The sequence below is a fragment of the Erpetoichthys calabaricus genome, chromosome 9, assembly GCF_900747795.2.
Source record: "Erpetoichthys calabaricus chromosome 9, fErpCal1.3, whole genome shotgun sequence".
Taxonomy (NCBI): Eukaryota; Metazoa; Chordata; class Cladistia; order Polypteriformes; family Polypteridae; genus Erpetoichthys; species Erpetoichthys calabaricus.
Genome location: NC_041402.2, coordinates 41,312,888 through 41,335,367, shown reverse-complemented (window position 1 = coordinate 41,335,367; position 22,480 = coordinate 41,312,888). Strand labels below are relative to the sequence as shown.

The following is a 22,480-nucleotide window of genomic DNA, read 5'->3' as shown; positions in this document are numbered from 1 at the left end:
GTTATATACAAAGTTATTAACAGCATTTAAAAGTGAGCTGGAGGTCTGACTAATCACTGCTGAACTCCTAGCTGAGAAATGCCTTAATGTAATAAGGATTTGATACATACATTCTCCATTGCCTTCATCATACCATGGTTGATCTTTACAAAGAAAGGGTAGATTTTGCAATAACCCAAATCCTAACTCACACTGTCTACTCATATCATTGAATTTCTGAGGGTTTTCATCATTACATTATAAGGAAATGAGTTGCATTTTGCTTGATTTGGTCAAACTATTGAGGTGAAGCTCTCAATTTACCAGTCGATCTATGTTCCTACCCTCACCTATGGTCATGAGCTATGGGTAGTGACCGAAAGAACAAGATCGCGAATACAAGCGGCTGAAATGAGTTTCCTCCGCAGGGTGTCTGGGCTTTCCCTTAAAGATAGGGTGAGAAGCTCAGTCATCCGGGAGGGGCTCAGAGTAGAGCCGCTGCTCCTCCGCATCGAGAGGAGTCAGATGAGGTGGCTTGGGCATCTGATCAGGACGCCTCCCTGGTGAGGTGTTCCGGGCACGTCCAACCGGGAGGAGGCCCCGGGGAAGACCCAGGATACGCTGGAGGGACTATGTCTCTCGACTGGCCTGGGAACGCCTTGGGATTCTCCCGGAAGAGCTAGAAGAAGTGGCCAGGGAGAGGGAAGTCTGGGCATCTCTGCTCAAGCTGCTGCCCCCGCGACCCGACCTCGGATAAGCGGGAGACAATGGATGGATGGATGGATTGGTCAAACTATTAAAGGAGAGAGGGGCTCCTCTCTAATCTAGTGGACTATGTAGTTGTAATGATGTACCACAATTTCTAGTTGAAACATTTTTTAAATCGGAAACATTTTTTAAATCAATCCCATTTATTATCTGATATTAAAGAAATTAATTTAGCATGTAAGTGACTATTAATTTTTCTAAACCCTAAAAGGTTTTTCTCTAATTAGTTTATACCTGTGCGCTCATTAATACTTATCTTTTTGTCCTTGTTTTCTCTTCCTCTATCTTTAGTGGGATGTGCATGGAGTGTGCCTTACTGCTGGAAACATGTCCTCTGTGTCGTCAGGATATAAAGACTAGAGTCAGATTGATTTCACACGTGTCCTGACACCTAGACTGCCAAATTTTATTCATTTGCCAGCAGCCTTCAATGAGGAGAGAATTCTGTGTGAATTTGATAGTCAACACACAAAGTGTGTTTCACATTATTGCACCTTTGGCCTACCTGCAAACTTACAATATCAAAACAGAAATTGCAATCTTGCATAAAGTGGTGGCGTTGAGAAAAATGTACAGAAAAGGAACATAAGGAAATCGATTGGGAGGTGCCTTCCAGTGTTCTGTTTCAGGCCCACATTAATGAATGCGCAGGTTGGGAAATGAAAAAACATATTTTCATGACTGGCTCATAGAGTGCAAGGGAGAAGAATTTTCTTTTGGTCAAATTACCAATGCAACATTTTGGTCATTTTAAAATAAAAATGTATTCAGTTTGGAAACATTGAACTTTTTTTTTTTTTCTTCTTTAATTTCAAATTTGCACTAATGCAAGTATTTTTGAGGAAGCATTATCAATTGAACACATTCCTTCAAGGATCTTTTTAAACTGTTCATTAACTGTTAGCAGTTACACAAACCATGTTGATTCTTGAAAGTATTATATACTAGGGCTTTTGGGGTAATAACATGCAAAATACAAAACTGAAAAAATGTGGATTGCATTAAGAGATGCAGAAAATGTTGACTGGTTTCAGGAATTCCAAAGAGTTTTTTTTCCATCTTAAGGCACAGAAAATGTTAGCAAACTTTCTTTGACTGCTTTGCAGTATGTGTATTACAATGTTACTGTCCTGCTTTTTTTTTTTTTTTTTTTAAACCACATTTTGTGAATAAGAAAATTTAATTTATTTATTTAAAACATGTTCTTACTCCAAATGCTGCCCTTGAAATTGACTATAATTTATGTTCGATTCATTTATGTGTAATATACATGTTTGTATACATGTGTGTGTAAGCAAAATTTACTGATACACATATACATGCAAATATAAATAAAAGGGGCCATGGGCATTTTTTGTGGTTGTTTAAAACCAGCAAAAATGTTGTGATATTCACGATGAAAATGGAATAATGTATAAATATTGTTTTCAAAAATAAATGCAATTTGAATATCTTTTTCATTTGCTAATAAATTAAAAATGATTCTTGTAAGTATAATGTTTTCAGGTAATGGTGGGCCCTTCAGCAGATGACGTAAAATTCGTGTGACACTTGAGCCTAAGCTACATTCTTGTTCACTCCCCAGTACACAGGTTTTCTATGTTTATTCTGTTCTTATGCTTAATGCATATACTCTTTGTGTGTGTTACCAAAAGGGTGCCTGGAGATGGCTTTTCTTTAACCTAAAAAAAGTTGCACACTGATGGAGATAACATTCACTATGTACCTATCGCCAATAAATGTGGTTTGTGAGGTGTTTAATGTTGAGCAATGGGACTGAATTCAGTGTGTGCCTCTGTAAACAGAGAAGCAGTTACACTTACTCCTGCTTTACCTAATTACAAAAAAGCTTAACAGACACTTTTTAGTACTTGCTGTTCTAGATATTTCTCAAATTAATAAGTTTAAACAATGTTAATGGCTTAATATTTGAAGGAAATATCAGCTCAGCATATCTGATCCAAGTACATTGCTCTTGTTATTAGGAGAAAATGTATTTTCTGTGTGAGACTAAGGTTTTCCAGCACATGATTATAAATTGTAAATTTGAGAATGATATACAACAAGCTAGAGTTAGATCAAAACAGCAGCAAAGGACCTGTGACCCATGAAATAGACTGTTGACAATTCAGAAAAGGTCTTAACAAAATGTCATTATTAAGCCACCCATTGAGCTGAACAGGTAATGCGATAATCAATTAATGTTTTCTAGTTTGTTTGTTATTGTTAGGTCTTGTACTGAAAGTCTGGTAGAGGTTAAATATTAAGAATTTTAAATGGGAAGACTTGTATTTCTTGTAGAAAAATACAGTGTGCTGTTTTTATTTTTAAGTTGCATCTACTTCTGCTTTTCAGGTTATATATAAAGCTGTTTTTGTATCCTTGTAATGAAAAGAGAAAGAAGAATCTTTACAACAAATGGTCAGTCATTCCTATAAGTGCTTGTTGCACTACATGACTTTTCCAGTTGTAGCCTTCATTTATGTAATCTTAGCATGGTCAGGACAGTCACTGCATACTGAGATGATTGCAGGTCATGTAGTTTTGACATTCCCAGTGACTTAGTTAGATCTTTCTGTACTTTGTCTGGTTAAAATCAAACCTGGTTTATATTTCATAAGTTTCCATATGTGTTGTATATGAACTCAAAGCTTTTTGACCACATTAATAGCAGGGACGGTGAGGAGGCAGACCTAGTCAGTCCTCACAGAAATACAAGTTTAAAGTTTTCCTCAAAATAAAGGATTTCAAGTGGGGTGCAGAATACCCCATAGTAATAAGGGGATGCCATTGCTGTTCAGTACGGACTGAATGCTAAAATTTTAATCTAATATGGAATATGCAATAAATCAGCCATGGAGAATATTATTACTTACTACATGCATATCTTAAGTAGATGAATCCCATCATACATGGATGCTCTACAAACAAAAGCTATACCGCTTCATGTTGTACGAGCATCAAGCAGAGCATCCACTTTTTGTGAAGCACACACTGTGATGTTGTGGCAGACCACCGCAGCTCTGCCTTAATCCTTTGCTCCTGCTAAATGTCAACTCCCTTAAACTGTGTGCTTTGTCCACTTGACCCCTGCACAAATATCTGGTCCCGAGTGGTTAATGTTTTTGGTAAGCATTATTTTCTCAAACAAATGTGTAGATTTTGTCATGCACGCATATTGTGTAGCTACACCCACTTGAGTGGACGAGAACATTCTCTTCATTGCCCATAATACTTTCCTGCATTAATGATTGGCTAATAAATGTATTTGTTCAAGTTCCACTGTAGCACAGGTTGATGATAGCAGACACCTTGTAGCATGGACATTATAGCTTCTGATGGTGCCAGTAAAGTACAGTATCATAATTTGGTAAAAAATACATACTCACTTTCATGTAAGATTATGATTCTTATTTTTTTACTGGTAAAAGCAGGTAGACAAACTCCACTGTGCATTGATAACACTGATTAATCTCCTTGGTGTTAACACCGCGTATGACTCAGGCTTAAACGTATTCACCAAGAATTTGTAGCCCAAGTCAGAGTTGGCATGACATGTAATGATTCACGTTACAACTCTTGTAACAGTAACATCATGCTACATGAATACTTCTGTGTGTCCTACCACTTTATGTTAACTGTATATTAATATATCAATATTGATGAGTGGGGCAGAGTCTTCAACCAAAAACACAGTGATAAACGTAAAGCCAGTTTTAGAACAAACTGAAACTGAACTACTGCTCGAATCCAGTGATAGCGATGACGATGTGAATTGGTCAAGCTCTAAATGCTGGGCAGAACAAACTCTGTGCCCATCTGGAACTCAATACTTTGAGTACAGTCAATATAATTTTGGGGGTGAGGCATTGATATTATACCTCGTCATACACAAACAACAGGAAAAATATTACAAATAAATCTTCCACCATTTGCTCAAACAGTGCCTCTGTGCGTTGGCTACTGTTTCATGACATATCAAACAAAGCACCTATACTAAATCTGTACAGCAGTGGACATTCGACACATCTTTCCTGTTATGATTATGTTATCATTTGGCTATTTACCTATTTCAGTTACCCATCATAACATATTTTGCTTAAAAAAAAAAAAAAATTCAATGCTTTTGGCTCACTTTCCTGAGGGTAAACACAAAGCACAAAAAATAGCCGAAAACCACAGGGAGAACATGCACGTCCACACAGTGAGCGAGCTGAAACCTAAACCCTGGACTCAGAAACTGCGAGGTAGCCGCATTCCCCACTATGGTGACCAGGAAGTCAGTCACTGGGATTTTCCCATAATTTTAGCTTACTACTTTCCCTTTGTCATCCAGTCTAATAACATGAGATTAATGAAATTTTAGACTAATTTTTATTCAAAAAAACTAAATTTGTGGCAAAAGAGCTACATAATCACACTTCCATTATAAATATTTATTCTGGGTTTGTTGATAATTTTCAAAAGTCTTGCGTTTAATGGAGATGCCCTGGTTTCTGTTGCTGTCTCAAAGCTTGCAGATCCTCACAGGTCCAGCATTCTGGATTTGATTCTCCTGCCCTGTTGTTGTCCCTCTGTCTGTGTTTATTTTTTCCACCCACATTCCCAAAGATGTACAGGTGACATTACATGCCAGTCCCAAACAGCCTGTGTGAGTCTGAGTGGGCTTTGTGATGGACTTGCTGTCCAGGGATGTTTCCTGCCTTTCATCGAGTGTTGTTAGATCAGACTCTAGTCCAGGTTTGAGAACGTCGGTCCCATTTAAAGTTTAAGTTTAAGTGATCTGTATTCCATCCATCCATCCATTTTCCAACCTACTGAATCCGAACACAGGGTCACGGGGGTCTACTGGAGCCAATCCCAGCCAACACAGGGCACAAGGCAGGAACCAATCCTGGGCAGGGTGCCAACCCACCGCAAACACACCCACACACCAAGCACACACACTAGGGCCAATTTAGAATCGCCAATCCAACTAACCTGCATGTCTTTGGACTGTGGGAGGAAACCGGAGTGCCCGGAGGAAACCCACGCAGACATGGGGAGAACATGCAAACTCCACGCTGGAAGGACCCGGGAAGCGAACCCAGGTCTCCTAACTGCGAGGCAACAGTGCTACCACTGTGCCACCGTGCCGCCATGATCTGTATTGGGGAAACCAAAATCAGAAAGTGGGTGTAATTTGTTTTGGCCAAACGGAAAGTGGCTGAGAGACACGGTGCAAAGTGTCGGCCCTGTGGTGATATTGCACACTCATAAAAATAACTTTTTTCCCCAAAATAATTAGCTTCCTATGCGTATATCAGCAACTATTGATAATGCTGCCGTTGGATTTATCACAGACTACATGTCACATTTATTAAACTTTCCCTCGTGGCAAAAGCTTTAGGCATTACAGACTTGACAAAAAAAAAAAGTATACAAAATTGTGAGTGAAATTAGCAGATTTCCTTCTTTTTATAATGGGTAGCAATTTTCCAGCAGCATGAGGGGGACCTGCACCAGATTAGGCATGTGGTTTAAAGATGTGACTGTTTGGTGTAAATGCAAAACTGTGCTGGAGTTGGATGTACGTGAGTGCCAATCCTATGTGTTACACTGATTAACGCAAAGAGCGCAGAGCATTTCCCCATCAGAAATTTAAGTGGCACTATCTAAGACCGACATTTTTCTCTTGGAATTTGCAGGACAGCCATGGAATGTTCTCCTTTAATGTCTCAAGTGTTGCGATCAAAGAGTAAGGATGTGAAGTGGGTCGGTTTTCAGTGCCACAACCAGGAGCTGGAGGTTCATGGAGCAGAATAGATAACCAAGATGAGAGCTAGTATGCATCTAAAAGTGCCAGTAGCCATCAGCTTTTGCTAACTATTGAGCTCCACATCTTTCAGTAGCTGCAGCCATATACTCTTGCACTCTGTTAGAACCTTCCCTTTCCATTTTACAATATGATCACATCTATTTTTTCCTGTCCAGGACACCACACCATCTTGGTTAGAGGGGCTATTTGTGTGGCCAGTCAGTCACTTCTGCTGCGTCCTTCATTTGTATAAAGTGCAGCACAGAGCATGTAAGTTAGCATAATATTAATAAATATCGACAAAAAAAATATTGACAAAAAAGGTGCCTGCTAATTTTCTTTTATCTATAACATCACCAGAGTACAATCAAACCAGTAAAAGCATTCTTGAGATTTTAAGGTATTTAGTTTTTCTGCTGTAGAGGGGTTTTTACACCTATACATTGTGTGAAAGCTAGGGGGCATCACTGAGCACCAAACACAAACAAACAAAACAGTCCCAGGATTAAATCAAAGGGTTCTTTATTACATAAATACCTTGTATAACAATAAACAATTTATCTCTTCTCTACTCTTCTCCCCCAAACTGTTATTCCTCCAAGACGAGTGTCGCATTTCTTCCTCCCAGCTTCAAGTTATCAAGCTATGTAAACAGGATCCTGTTAGGCTGGATCTGGGATCACTTCCGGTGGCGTGACATGGCCAGTTAGACACACTTCTGGGTTATAAGAAAGCCAGAGAGGTCCTGTGCCTGCAGCGCCCTCTATCATCTGCCAGGAACCCCTACAGGGCTGCACGTCTGGACTCCAACACCTGTATAGACCAGCAGGTGTCCAAACTGGATTTTTATATGTGGGACACTGCCCCCTATTGTAGAGGGAGATGAACTGCTACCTGCCACCCTCTGTCTTGCCAGTTCTTGTAACCTTTTGGCATCCCAATCCGGTGGGGGGAGGGGGGAGGCTGGGTTGGTTGTATTGGATCATAAGGTGTTCCAGCCGGGTATTGCCCACACTTAGTCCATTGTTCTGTTATGGCATCCCAGCCAGGTAAGGATTCCTTCTCCTTTCTGGGCATCCTGCAAAATGTTATTTTTTTAACTAAATGGGAAATAATGTTTTTGTTGAGTAAGTCAGGCAGTCAGTCTATCAACTTTGCATTTTATATATAGTGAGTGTATGTATATATACTGTATATATATATATAATGTATGTACCAGTTTGCGAGCATAATTTGTTCCGGAAACGTGCTCACAGTCCAAAGCACTCGTATATCAAAGTGAATTTCCCCATAAGAAATAATGGAAACTCAGACGATTCGTTCCACAACCCACAACTATTCATATAAAAATGATTATTACAAAATATAAAGTAAAAATACATAAAACAAATTAACCTGCACTTTACCTTTGAAAAGAATCATGGCTGGTGTGAGTGAGTTTCTAAACTCTTGTGGGATTCCACCCAACGGGACGACACGCGGAAGAGCGTCCTAAAGCAGTCGCAGTCGCCCAGCGCTGTAGCAGTTCGCCGTAAAAGCGAATCCGAAAAGATCGCGGACATGCTATAAGTGCCTGCCATCGATGGGTGATACAAGGAAGAAGGAACATTATAGATGCGCAGGGCACAGTACTACTTGGCCACGACCCTGCCTGACTGCTGTGTCTGTGTATAGGAGAGTGTCAGATCCCGCTACAATAAATAACGGTGCTGTTGCTGTTTCAAGCTGAATAAAGCTGGTGTTGCTAAAGTGCTGAGACTCAGCTTCGTGTTTTGGGGTGCAAGACGGGGACTTGCACGTCACAGCACGCACGTGTGCACACACACAAACACACACAGTGCTGTAGTAAACAGTATACGCTCGTACGGATGTTGACTATATGAGTGAGGCACGCCGACTCAGACGGAGAATACGAGACGATTGCCCACAATCCCGCAGCGAGAGAGAGAGTGAAGAACCATCAGCTCAGTTGTGATCACATGACGCTCAGCAGACAAAGCGTATACATACTACTCATTGCAAGACCTCGCTCGTTTATCAAGTCAAAATTTATTAAAAATTTTAGCTCGTCTTGCAAAACACTCGTAAACCAAGTTACTCACAAACCGAGGTTCCACTGATAGGGTATGCATATATATATATATATATATATATATATATATATATATATATATATATATATATATATATATATAATATAGGCCTACCCCTATCTAAAAAAATCTTGGGTCAAGATGTGATCGTCTGGGAGAGACACTTTGAAGTCCCACAAGACTACTTGCACGTCACGCCCTACTTACAAACAATTTCTAGGAGACGCTTTAATGTCCAGAGAGACAAGGAAGTGAGACAAAAGGAGAGCTGCTGTACAGGCTTTTAAATGATTATCGCGCAGCACGATATGCAGAACACGCAGCTCGGTAGCAGCAGCTGATCCATCCGCATCTCCTTAACGTGCGTTCAGCTCCCCCCTTCACAACGTGAGCAGCAGAGTCGCGAAGTGGCAAGTGTGAACTGCGCCCCCCGGAATATATATATATATAATTTATACAGTATATATACTCACAGGCTACTTTATTAGGTACACCTTTTAGTACCGGGTTGGATCCACTTTTGCCTTCAGAACTGCCATAATTCTTCATGGCATAGATTCAACAAGGTGCTGGAAACATTTCTCAGGGATTTTTGTCCACATTGACATGATAGCATCACACAGTTGCTGCAAACGTGTCAGCTGCACATCCATGATGCAAATCTTCAATTCCACCACATTCCAGAGGTGGTCTATTGGATTGAGATCTGGTGACTGTGGAGACCATCTGGGTACAGTGAACTCATTGTCATGTTCAAAAAACCAGTTTGAGATGATCTGAGTTTTGTGACATGGAGTGTTATCCTGCTGGAAGTAGAAGATGGTCATAAAGGGATGGACGTGGTCAGCAACAATACTCAGGTAGGCTGTGGCATTTCAACAATGCTCCGCTGGTACTAAAGGAATCAATGTGTGCCAAGAAAATATCCCTCACTGATTACACCACCACCACCAGCCTGATCTGTTTATACAAAGTAGGATGGATCCATACTTTCATGTTGTTGATGCCAAATTCTGACCCTACTATCCGAATGTTGCAACAGAAAGTGAGACTCATCAGACCAGGCAACGTTTTCCAAATCTTCTATTGTCCAGTTTGCAAATTGTAGCCTCAGTTGCCTGTTCTTAGGAGTGGCGCCCATTCTGGTCTGTTGCTGTAGCCCATCTGCTTGAAGGTTTGGTGTGTTGTGTGTTTAGAGCTCTTCTGTATATCTCAGTTATAACGAGTGGTTATTTGACTTACTGTTGCCTTTCTCTCAGATCAAACCAGTCTGGTCATTCTCTTCTGACCTCTGGCATCAACCAGATATTTTTGCCCAGAAAACTGCTGCTCCCTGGATATTTTCTCTTTTTTCGGACCATAACTCGATAAATCCTAGATATGGTTGTGTGTGAAAATCCCAGTTTCTAAAATACTCAGACCAGCCTGTCTGGCACCAACAACCACGCCATGCTCAAAGTCACTTCAGTCACCTTTCTTCCCCTTTCTGATGGTCGGTTTGAACTTCAGCATGTGGTCTTGACAATGTATATTCTAGCTGTGCTACCTGTTTAAGAAATAGTTACTTTTTGATTTTGAATTTGAACTGCAACAATGTCCTGGAATAATTATGATATAGATCTATATAAACAAATGTTATTATTATTATTATTATTATTATTACAAAAATCTCACCTTCAATTAATTTTCTTATACTGATTTCCCAAGGTAGGACTCTTTGTTTCAACCCGGAACTTTAGTCTTCGAGGTTTTGTGTTGAGTAGGACTGCCAAGGTGTGGGACGCGTGTTTACGTTGCCGGGGAGCCGTTTGAAAGAATGAGGCGTTCAAGCACAGCTAAACAGTGAATGATGGCTTCGAGAGAGACGAGTAGGTATTTTGTGTCTGTTCATTCTCTGCTAGGGTGCACTTCATGACTACTTTATCGTCTCGTGTAGACCGTGTAATCGTCTTGACAGGACTGTGGTTTGTATAAGACGTTTACAAGATAGTTTTCTTAGTAAAATAATGGAATAAAGCGGCGTCTCAGAAATCAGGGTATGCAGAGTTGATCTGATCAGCATTAGGTTAGATTGTTTAGACGTTAAAATGCCATATTATCACATAAACAAAGTGGCTTTTAAAAGATATTTTATTAAATCCATGCTGGTCGAGTATTAAAAAAACTTAGAGATTACAATCATTCTTTTCCGTTCATTTATTTCGATTATACATCCTAGTATATTATAAGTAGTAGAAGTATATTATAAAGTCATTATGGTAAATATTAAAATTAAGGTGTGCATTATAGAAATATAAATGTCTTCGTTTACGCATAAGAAACAAATACACGCTGATATTTGCCGTGTAACCAGCAGAATAAACATATTTTTAAACGATCAGTCTCACAAAACCAGTTTAAAGCTATGTCAACTATACAGTATGCTGCCAGATTTATTGTATTAACACATGATTGAGAAGTCTGTAGCCGGTGCAAAGTCTTAAGTTAATGATAGGTCATTATAATTGATATTTATAAGTAATACGAAAGAAACACAATGTGTCATGGACTTACTACCAGGTTCAAAGTGTTTTTCAAAGTGTTTTCATTTTACCCTTAATGTATTTCGAAGATAACATATTTAACTGCCTGAACAGTGATGTCATTTTATTACATTTTTCTTCCATTTTTCCAAATTTGTTGTTTCCAGTATGTAGTCTCAGGGAGCCAGTGTTTAACCTGTCAACATCCAGTGAAAGGTACAAACCAGTCAAGAACGGGTTACCAGTCAACTTCAAGGCACACACACTGACATACCAAATCTCCTGCATAGTGGACTTGTTCAGAGTCATCCATCATCCTAATGTGCTCATCTTTGGGATATGGGAAGAAGCTGGACTACCCAAAACAAACCCATGCTTACTGCGACCAGACACACAACTGAACCCTGGGCCCTGGAGCTGTGAGCAGCACTAAACATCATTCCACGCAGACTACAGATTCATCCATTTTCTACCGCACTAACCACAAATTAGGGTCATGAGGAGCCAGTGCCAGTCCTGCCAATTTTAGGCACAAAACAGTGATCAGCCCTTGACAAAGAAACAGTCCTTCACGGGGCACATTTCACACATACACTGACACACAAGGTCAATTTAGAGTTGCTGCTTAACTCATCTCAGATGTCTTTGGGAGGCGGGAAGAAGTTCAATGCAGACATGGAAAGAACATGCAGATCAAGTCAGCAGCAGTTGTGAGGTAGCACTGTGCCACTTCCAACACTAGGCTTGATGTTTTTTTGGTAGAATTGACTGGGTAGGACTGGCAAGCTTTTTTGGACCAAATTGTCTGTACTCGTTTTAGATTATTCTAATTTTGGAGTCGTTTTCTGCAAATTTCAGAGAAAGATAAGGATTCACTTCATATAGTACACTTACATACTGTTGATATTTAGCATTTAAATGTTAGCAATTTAGGGCGGCACGGTGGTGCAGTGGCTAGTGCTGCTGCCTCGCAGTAAGGAGACCTGGGTTCGCTTCCTGGGTCCTCCCTGTGTGGAGTTTGCATGTTCTCCCCGTGTCTGCGTGGGTTTCCTCCCACAGTCCAAAGACATGCAGGTTAGGTGCATTGGCGATCCTAAATTGTCCCTAGTGTGTGTGTGGGTGTGTGTGGGCTAGTGCCCTGCCCGGGATTTGTTTCCTGCCTTGTGTTGGCTGGGATTGGCTCCAGCAGACCCCCGTGACGCTGTAGTTAGGATATAGTGGGTTGGATAATGGATGGATGGATAGATGTTAGCAATTTGGAATTATTTCAGAAGTTGTTTAGGGAAAAATCACAATTTTTATCAGAGTTAAAATGCAAGATTTTACATTTTTCACAGAGCACCTTCATGGCTGTTTGTTTAATTTCCTTTTCAGAATTCAAATATCACGGTGCCATATCAGATTTGACTCCATGTAGGAGCTGAGTAAAGCAATTTAATAAACGTATTGTGACCGGTGGGACAGACCACAAATAGTTGCAAAAGAGCATAGGGGGCACCAACTGGGTGACCCTGTTTAATGTAAAAGAATTAGGAGTGTGTGGCTTCACAACAAAAGGAAAAGTTGCCCAGTAATGGCCAAAGGTTGAAAAGCTCCATCAGGAGCAAGGTAACGTTTATGCAAGAGGTCTGTCGTCTTTGAGGATCTCATCAGAGTGAGATGCCACCTTCTGGGAGCTGCCTGTTTTTTATAGCATCAAGCTGGAAGAGGTGAGTCTGCTCTGCCCATCATGGGTAGGGTTACTTAACCTTCATCAACAGCTTGTGAGAGCTTTAGAAAAAATAGAAGTCACCGCACTAGCGTCCCCCCCCTCATCCCGGCATGTTACCTTAACAGAGCCAGGAAGATGATGGTATATAGCTTTAAAAGTAATTCAATTTTTTAATCACATTAAATCTAACATTATTGAGATTAGGAGCTTCAAGGGAAAAGATGATCATTGTACATTTTTTTACTATCTTCCCAATCCATGAGGGTATCCAGTACATGAAAAAGCTCAGCTATATTCATGCTTTATCAGAAATAAAGTTTGTCCTCATCCATATGCTGTTTGGCGTGGCAGTAGTCCTTCAAGAGCATGTTATTTAAAGTCTTGCTGTTTCATTATTAGTTAGACAGCACAAGCTAATTCATGGGATGTTATTTGGGATCTGCAATGTTTGAATTTACATATCCTCAAATATCTGCCTCTTCAGGGCCCAGAGCATCATTTCTCTTTCTCTGTTGTCTTTGTTGTAATGTAAGTCTTTCCAAGTCTTTGGTATGTTCTAAAGCTGTCAGTGAAGCATCTCTGGCTTTACACACTTGTAAATCATACAATTTGCTTTATTCCTTTTTCCTCCTGTTTCCATTAAGTTCTTTTTAGTGGTGATCATAACACAGTTGAAGGTGGAGAAGATATGGAACAAGAAGAGTTTTTGGCATTGAGGTAAGCCAGTGTTTTTGTAGTTTTCCTTTATTTAATTAGGGAGCTGTTTCCTGTAAATAGACTTCAACAAGAAAAGCTGTTGCTAATAGAATATTTACTGTACTGTTGTCACTAATTTCTTTTGGAACAGATTTTTTATAAATGTGCTCCTCACCTTGTTGTTTTGTATTTTATTTATTTATGTATCTATTCATTTTTCTCCCCTCTTTATTGCTTCAGAACAATGTGGTTGGGCTAGGAATGATAAAATATAAAAACATAAGAAATGTGACAAACTAGACAATACAATTTAGTCCATCAGGCTTGTTTGTTTATCTAATAGCTGAGCTGCCCCAGTATCTCATTCAGATAGTTATAAAGGTTGTCAAGGTTTCTGCTTTAACTGCATGACTCAGTTGTTTGTTTCAGATTCCCACAACGGTTTGGGTAAAGAAGAGCTTCCTGGCTTCAGTGTTCAATGCATAATGAGCTAGCTAACTGCTGTCAAAATATCACGGGTGTTTGTTAGCAAAAATTATTTATTTCTGCTTTAGGGTATTCCAGGCAAGTTTATAAAGTGAGCATTATTTGCTACTCTTACTAAATGAGGATATAGTATTAGGGTGTTATACCGTGTTAGCCATTGTGAATGTAGTGAGAAGCCAAGCAAAATGGCACCTTTTATCAGCTAACTAAAAAGATTACAAAATGCAAGCTTTCAAGGTAACTCAGGCCCCTTCTTCAGGCAAGACATAAACATCTTGTAAACAAGATTACATCCTGCCTGAAGAGCCTGAGTTGCCTCAAAAGCTTGCATATTGTAATATTTTTAGTTAGCTGATAAAAGGTGCCATTTTGCTTGACTTCTCACTAGATGAGGATATGAAAAACAGTTCCTAAAAGCTTACAATTAACAGTGACTGTTTTACTTTAACCTTGATAGGTTTAAGATTGCTTGCCTCAGTTTTGATATGTTAAATTGCTAAACTTTTAATATAGATGTACATTTTTGTGATTTTTCAATTTATATATCTAGTACTATCTTGTTATAATTGTAAGATATAATGGTCATTTTGGAACGATGGTTTCAATGACATCAACAACAATGAAACCTTTTTTAATATATGTTTAATTCATTTTGATTTATTGATATGAACCCTTACAATATAATGAAAAGTATTTGTCGCTGATCCTGCAGTGGACAGGAATTAAACTATTACTGTAAACTGGTGCTGGAGTATGTGAATTTTCCCTTGGGATTAATAAAGTATCCTATCTATCTATCTATCCATCCATCCATCCATCCATCCATCCATCCATCCATCCATCCATCCATCCATCCATCCAAGTGGTGTCAATACAGTGACTTATTACAGTAGGCACAGATCATTAAAGAAGGCAGTGGCAGTCAACATCACTGGTTTAACTGCCATTTTCTGGGTTTACCCAGTTGACCTCAAATCTTTTTCCCCCACTCTTCATGGTCTTGGGCATCATTTGGGGTGAGACTCATTCTTTACATATTATCTGTTACCACCTCTCATGTGTTTTATTTGGCCTCCCACTTGCCACCTCAGTTTTGGTGTGTCTCTTCACCCAGTCATTCTCTGCCTTACTCTCTATATGTCCAAACCTCCTTAGTCTATTGCTTCTCACGCTACAGTAGCAGAACTTCCTTCCGTTCTCTAAAATACACAATTAATGAAAATGAAAAAAGTGAAAACTGAAGTGGCCCTTATGTAATGATCTGAAATTACATACAACACGTTAATAACTCTACATTATCAAAGCTACATTTCAGTAAAGCTAGCTGCTTTGCCATTCATTTTCACTACATGCTGTCAACTGGCAGTAACTATTTAAAAATAAGATTTAAAAAATTGTCAAAATATGTACAGTAGATCGTTAAGGACATGGCAAATTAATGTATTACTGTATGTGATTTTTGTGTTTTTCTGTGGTAAGGGTTGTGTGCGTGGCATGTACTTTGTAATGTACTTTATGGTGATAACATTTTTTTCACTCTTACTCATGTATGACATGAGTATTCCTCTAAGAGCATTAATCTGTAGGTTTTGTATAAATTACTGTCCGTCCCATCAGAAATAGGAAAGGCTTGTGCAAGGACCAGAGATGGGAAAAGTACCTACTCAAGCAGGCAAATTATTACTTAGATCATTATATCTTATCATGCCACTGCCGTATCCAGGTAAGAGCGGCATCATTAGCATCCTTAAGATCTTCATCGGTTCATGTAGGGCCTGAGGAACGTTCATGGAGAATGTCGTCCAGTGTTTGGGTGGGCTCACCACAGGGACATTCAGTGCTTGTTGTGAGGCCCCATCTAAATAGGTTTGTCCCTTGTTTTGCCCACCTTGGATAATCTATATTACTAACCGAGAATGGTAAACCCGGATGGCATGGACGCAGGTACACGGCAATGGGACCATGAGACATACTGCGCAGGCACGTACAGCACGCGTCTCATGAACCGCACGCGAAGTCATATCCACCGCGAACGAAGGAGTCACAGCCCAAAAACGAAAGAGCTCAACTGACGTGAATAAGAAATGAGGCAACAACGTGCCCATAGCTAACGACTAACGACACAGCCATACAAAAAAGAGGATTCTGCGCTGCAGCCCAGATTCAAACGGAAGAGGCTACGGCGGCCCCACAGGTCCACAATGATAGTACGGACGGCGCAGGCGTCACCGCCATATTGTGAGTGGCACTACTACGGAAGGCGCAGGCGTCACCGCCATATTGTGAGTGGCAGTACTGCGGGGTGAAGTTAGGAATAATGTGCTGCTTGGGATTGTACAAACTGCTGAACGCTTTACAACGAATTCAAACACAATACAGCTCAACGATACAAACATGAGCCCACCTAGATAAGATCAATGAACGCAGGCGCCTACAACGCGCGTCTGAAACTGCGGAAGCAAAGCAGGCACGGGTTCAAAACGAACGAGCTCGACTGACGGATATACAAACACGAGCCCGGCTGGATAAAATCAGTGAACGCAGGCGCCTACAACGTGCGTCTGAAATGCCGCAAGCAAAGCGGGCACGGCTCCAAGACGAACGAGCTTGACTAATGTATTTCAGGATACCCAACGCCGGGGGTAGGCGAGTGAAGCGAGCAGGGGGCGGAGCCCCCCTTGTAATTTACTAATAGCAGAGTGTATCATTTGGGCGCCAGTCAAATAAAAGTAAAATGTAGGCCTAAAGTTTGGAAAAAAATAAACTAAATTAATAAATATTCTCAAATAGTTGTGCTGTACATTGCAAAGCAACAGTAGCCCATATATAACAATTCAACAGATTTGTTTATCAAATGGTAAATTAATGACATTAATCTGGAATCTTTCTGATATGTGATGCTGGGTATATTGCAACATCTTCATGAATCTGCCCAGCTTGGTGCCAGCAGTCCAGGCTGGTGGTAACAATGTAATACACCGATCAGCCACAACATTAAAACCATCCATCCATTCATTATCCAACCCGCTATATCCTAACTACAGGGTCACGGGGGGTCTGCTGGAGCCAATCCCAGCCAACACAGGGCGCAAGGCAGGAGACAAACCCCGGGCAGGGCACCAGCCCACCGCAGGGCACACACACCAAGCACACACTAGGGACAATTTAGGAGCGCCAGTGCACCTAACCTGCGTGTCTTTGGACTGTGGGAGGAAACCCACGCAGACACGGGGAGAACATGCAAACTCCACGCAGGGAGAACCCGAGAAGCGAACCCAGGACATTAAAACCACCTGCTTAATATTGTGTATGCTCCCCTAATGACACCACAACAGTGCTGATCTGTCAAGGCATTGACTGCACAAGACTTCTGAAAATGTCCTGTGGAATTTGGTACCAAGATGTTAGAAGCAGATCCTTTAAGTCCTGTAAGTTACAAAGTGAGGCTTCCATGGATTGGACTTGTTTTTAAAGCACATCCCAAAGACACTTGATCAGATTGAGATCTGAGGAATTTGGAGGCCAAGTCAACACCTTGAGCTCTTTGTCATGTTCCTCAAACCACTCCTGAAAGTTTTTTGTAGTGTGGTGGGGTGTGTTATCCTGCTAGAAGAGGTCACTGCCATCAGTGAATAATGTTGCCATGATGTGGTGTCCGTGGTCTCAACAAACTTTAGCTAGGTGTTACTTGTTAAAGTAGCATCCACATGAATGCTAGGAATGACGGTTTCCCAGTAGAACATTTCCCAGAGCATCACACTTCCTCACCACTTTGCCTTCTTCCCATGGTGCATCCTTTTGCTATTTCTTCCTCAGGTAAACAACGGACGTACATGCGGCTGTCCACATGATCTAAAAGAAGACATGACTCATCAGACCAGGCCACCTTCTTCAATTACTTCATGTTCCAGTTTTTACACTTACATGCCCATTGTAGGCGCTTTTCACGGTAGGCAGGAGTCGGCATGAGCACTCTGAACTGTCTGCAACTATGCAGCAAGCTATTATGTACAGTGTGTTCCGACACTTCTCTCTCATGGCCAGCACTGAGTTTTTCGGCAATCTTTGCTATAGTTGCTTAGATCAGACAGGATACCCTTTGCTCCCCATATGAATCAGTGAGCCTTGGGCACCTATCACCCTGTCGCTTGTTCACTGGTTGTCCTTCCTTGGACCATTTTAGTAGATGCTAACCACTGCATACTGGAAACAACCCACAAGACCTACTGTTTTGGAGATGCTCTGACCTAGTTGTCTAGCCATCATGATTTGGCCCATGTCAAAGTCGTTCAGATCCATACGCTTATCCATTTTACCTGCTTCCAATATGATCACCTTGAAGGACTGATGGATGCCATTGTAATGAGATAATTAAAGTTAATTACTTCACTTGTCAGTGGTTTTAATGTTGTGGCTGGGATGTGCTTTTAGATTTTTTTTGCTAGCGAGAGCAACATTTGCATGCCACAGGGTATTGAAATATTGTTTGTCATATAGGTGTGTGCCTCAGTTGCAGCTGAGCACTAATCTAAAAGTGAAGTTATTCAGCAGGGTAAAGCTCTAATCTCCAAGCTTAAGAAATTCCTGGAATTTCCAGAAACATGACTGTGAATTCAAATTAATGGTGTAACCTTATCTGTGACCAGGTACCAATCTATTTGTGTATCCTGGGATGAGATGGAGCCCGTTACTTGGAGTAGGCACTCGTCAACATGTTTAGACACCTTGAACTTGACATGGGCCAGCATTCCTGTGCATCATTTTGTCTCTTTGTTTCACCATAGCGCAACATTGTCAATTTAGAATAAGTGGAAGACCACCTCACTTAAAATGGAAAATAAATGTTATTACTTAAAATAAATGTTATTACTCTTTAGGTATTACAGTACCCTTACACATTTTTGTGTTTCACTGTGTTATTCCTAAAAGTACAACAAGCTACTAATACATTTCTAGAAAGTTCTGTTCAAGTGGTAGTAATTTTTTTTTTACCAGATACATTTCTGAAGTAAAATATTTATTTATTAGGTTCAGATTTAAGGTTTGGGTAGACTTTATTATGCCAGAGGGAAATTTGTTTTCAGCAGGGAGATTCACTTGAAAGAGGCCCCGAATATTCTGTTGTAACTCCTGTTAAGATGAAGCAATCTGAACCAAAAAAATATGCTGTATACCTTGACATATGTGTAATCGATTGCATTACATGCGATGGTGGAAGTGGTTTCTGCTTTCTGCCAGACACAAGGCGGTGCTCCATGTTCCTGAACTTATCAGCTAGCATCTCAAGGGTTGGGGAATAGCAGCAATTTCACGTTGGATGTTTTCCTTCAGATCTTCCACAGTGCAAGGCTTGTTCTGATAGACTTTTCCTTTGAGCATACCCCAAAGGATGAAGTCTGGTGGTGTCAGATCTGGCAACCGTGTTGGGCAAAGTTCCTTTGAAATTACCCTGTTGCTGAAGGAAGACTCCTTGCCGATGTGTGACACGTTACTCCATCTTGCTGGAAGTAACCTTCAGTTAACTCACGATCATCCAGTTGATTCTGACATTGCTTAAACTAATTGGTGACCCAATAGGTTTGCACCATGAAGATGCGCTGCTTAATATTGTACACCACCATCCCGATAAGTCGAGTGACTGAGTGAAGGGGTACAGGCGGTATATACACCCAGAAGTTTCAAATGGAGGTTAAACGTCACAACAGATGTCCAGTGCCTACCTCATTGCTCTAACGCAGGGGCATCCCGGCTTGTTTGAAGCTCCATTTACTGAGGAGCACATTGAATGTTGTTTCGTTCAGATTGCTTTGTCTTAGCAAGAGTTATTCCAGGATATTCAGGGCCTATTTCGAGTGAATCTCCCTGTACAAAAACAGAAGACACTGTTACAGAGCTCCAATAGATAAACAAAGACACAACATTTGACAACCAATGTTATGGCATAAACACACACTTGAGATCAGTACAAAGAAGAATAATCACTTTCAATAGTACACAAAATAATAATGCAGAATTTAACATTTGTCAGCATCCCTACAAGTAACAGAATGTAAAGTGCTTATATATTTAGGAATAAAAGAGTTCTTAAATCTGTTGCTCTGTACCTTTGGAAATCCTGCCTGATGGCAACAGCTGGAGATTAGTGCAAAGTCGTTGGCGGCTGTCTGACAGAACTGAGTTGGCTTTCTTTCTAACCTGTTTGCAATACAATTCAGTGATAGAGCCTGTTGAGAACCAATAATTTTACTGCAAATTTTTATAATGTTGTCAAGATGATATGTATTCTTACTGCTGAGGTTGCGAAACCAACAGATAAAAGTAAATGTAACAATGGATTCAATAAAAAAAAAAGTGTCATTATGGTTTTATCCGCTTTAATACAGTTTACTATGAAAGAAAAGTTGTGACTGCCCATTTGCAGATTTGCACTGTGTTAAGATCAAAGTTTAGTTTGTTATCAATGATTGTTCCAGATATTTGTATTCCTCAACCATTTCCACTGTCTGCCCTTTTAATTAAAGTTGAGACAGTGAATGGTGATGAGCACCCGAAATCTACAACCATATCTTTTGTCTTAGAAATATTAAGTCGTAAATTAGATTAATCACACTATTGTACACACTCATTGACAATAGATCCACGACTGTCTTCCTTATCTTGTAGAAGACTCACAATGACAGAGTTGTCTGCAAATTTCAGGATATGTCTATCTTGTGTAAACTCCTGCAGTCATTTGTATATAAGATAAACAACAAAAGAGGAGATAAACATCAGTCTTTCAGAGTGCCCACAGATGTACTTAGGCTATCAGGAAAACAGCCATTGATTTTTAATTTTTTAATCCTTTAATTGCCATATACCCTGTACAATTTCTTGTATTGGGAATTTGTCAGTTTTTACATACCCCAACTTATTCTCCAGAGAATTTTTTCTTTTAAGATCAGATGCAGGGTCAGCTATTTGTACAGTGCCCCTGGAGCATTTGCAGGTTAAGTGCTTTTCTCAAGTGCCCAGCAGAGTAGCATCCCTTCTGTCACTGCTGCTGTTACTAGCCCAGACCCTTTAGCCACAGAACCACACTCACTCATTGTGTTCATTAAAAAGTCCAGAATCCATCCCATCAACTTAGGGACCAAATAGAATTGATCAGTCAGTTTCTCAACTAAAATGTGCGGCTGTCTATAAACAGCAATCTTGCATCGTTTTTCTGATCCTTCCAAGTGCTCATACAATAAATTCAAAAGTGTTGCTGCAGCATGCTCCACACTCCTCTTTGCACTGTATGCAGATTGGTGAGGGTCCAGAAGAGCTTCAGTTTTGTTAAGTAGTTGTTTCTTAATTAACTTCACATTGGATTTCATGATATGAGAAGTTAACGGCACTGCTGTAAAGGTGATTAATACTTTGGGGTGTGCAGTTTTTCCCAATGGAGTAACAGTTGCCTGTTTCCATAGGCTGGGCACTTGCTGTAAATCCAAGGACATTTCGAATATGGAGTGGAGTATTGGAGAGCGCTCCTCTGAACAGCAGATAGCCACTTATTCCTTCAGGACTCAAGCTTTTTTGATTTCTGTTTGTTTAAGGACCTTTCAGACATCATTCTGGTCAAAGAATGCTGGCTCCAGTCCTCAATCTGTCCTTTTACTGACCTACTTCTGGAGCAAAATTCTGTACTTCAAATCTAGAATAAAACTCACTGAAGTTTTGCGCTAACTGATGGTCAGTTTTGATGCCTTCCAGTTCAACTCGATTATTGCTTTTTGTATGAATGCCAGCCATCATCTTCATGCCATTATGTAATGAGCCCAGGTTATCAGTCTGCAGTTCATTCTCTGTCCTGTCCTTGTACTTCAGCTCTGCTAGCTTTATTTCACGTTTCACCTCCTTCTGTAATTCCTTCTGTTCCATTAATGTTCCACGCTGAAAAGTCCTTTTTTTCAGGTTATTAGTTGTTTTAGATCTCTGGCAATCCACGGTTTGCTTTTAGGGTATATTTTGGCTGATTTTGTGGGTATTATGGAGTCCTTGCAGAATTTTTTAACAGCTTACAGCGTCTGTCAGTTCATTAATATCGGCACAGGATTTTTCAAACCCTGACCAGTCAGTGCACTCAAAACAGCCGCGCAGGCACTCAACAGAGTCCTCTTCCCAGACTTTAATTTGTTCACTTTCCAGCATTTCTCTCTTGAAGATGAGTTTATAGATTGGAATAAGCTGGACACAGTAGTGATCTAACGAAGCCAGCGGTGGTTTTGCTCTTGATTCATAAGCACTGATCAAGTACTCGGTTGTGAAGAGTTAGGCATGTGACATATTGAAAAAAATCTCGGTGCACACTGGTTAAAGTCTCCGGACATAAAGTTCGAAGTGTCAGGAGACCGTGATTCAATCCTCTGTATCACTCTGGAGATGGTGTTAACGGCCTTGC

General features: G+C 40.4%; 2 protein-coding genes across 2 annotated transcripts in view; both read left to right on the top strand.

Moving 5' to 3' along the window:
• rspry1 (ring finger and SPRY domain containing 1) overlaps positions 1–2,202 on the top strand; it is a 39,549-nt gene extending 37,347 nt beyond the window's left edge. Inside the window, exon 15 of the mRNA XM_028809361.2 lies at positions 1,039–2,202. Within this exon, the coding sequence (XP_028665194.1) occupies positions 1,039–1,135 (97 nt within the window). The 3' untranslated portion in view covers positions 1,136–2,202. The remainder of the gene's footprint in view (positions 1–1,038) is intronic.
• An 8,147-nt stretch (positions 2,203–10,349) lies between these two features.
• The window catches only part of arl2bp (ADP-ribosylation factor-like 2 binding protein), a 32,232-nt gene continuing 20,101 nt past the window's right edge, over positions 10,350–22,480 (top strand). Inside the window, exons 1-2 of the mRNA XM_028809360.2 lie at positions 10,350–10,505; positions 13,515–13,587. Coding sequence (XP_028665193.1) covers positions 10,484–10,505; positions 13,515–13,587 — 95 coding nt within the window. The 5' untranslated portion in view covers positions 10,350–10,483. The remainder of the gene's footprint in view (positions 10,506–13,514; positions 13,588–22,480) is intronic.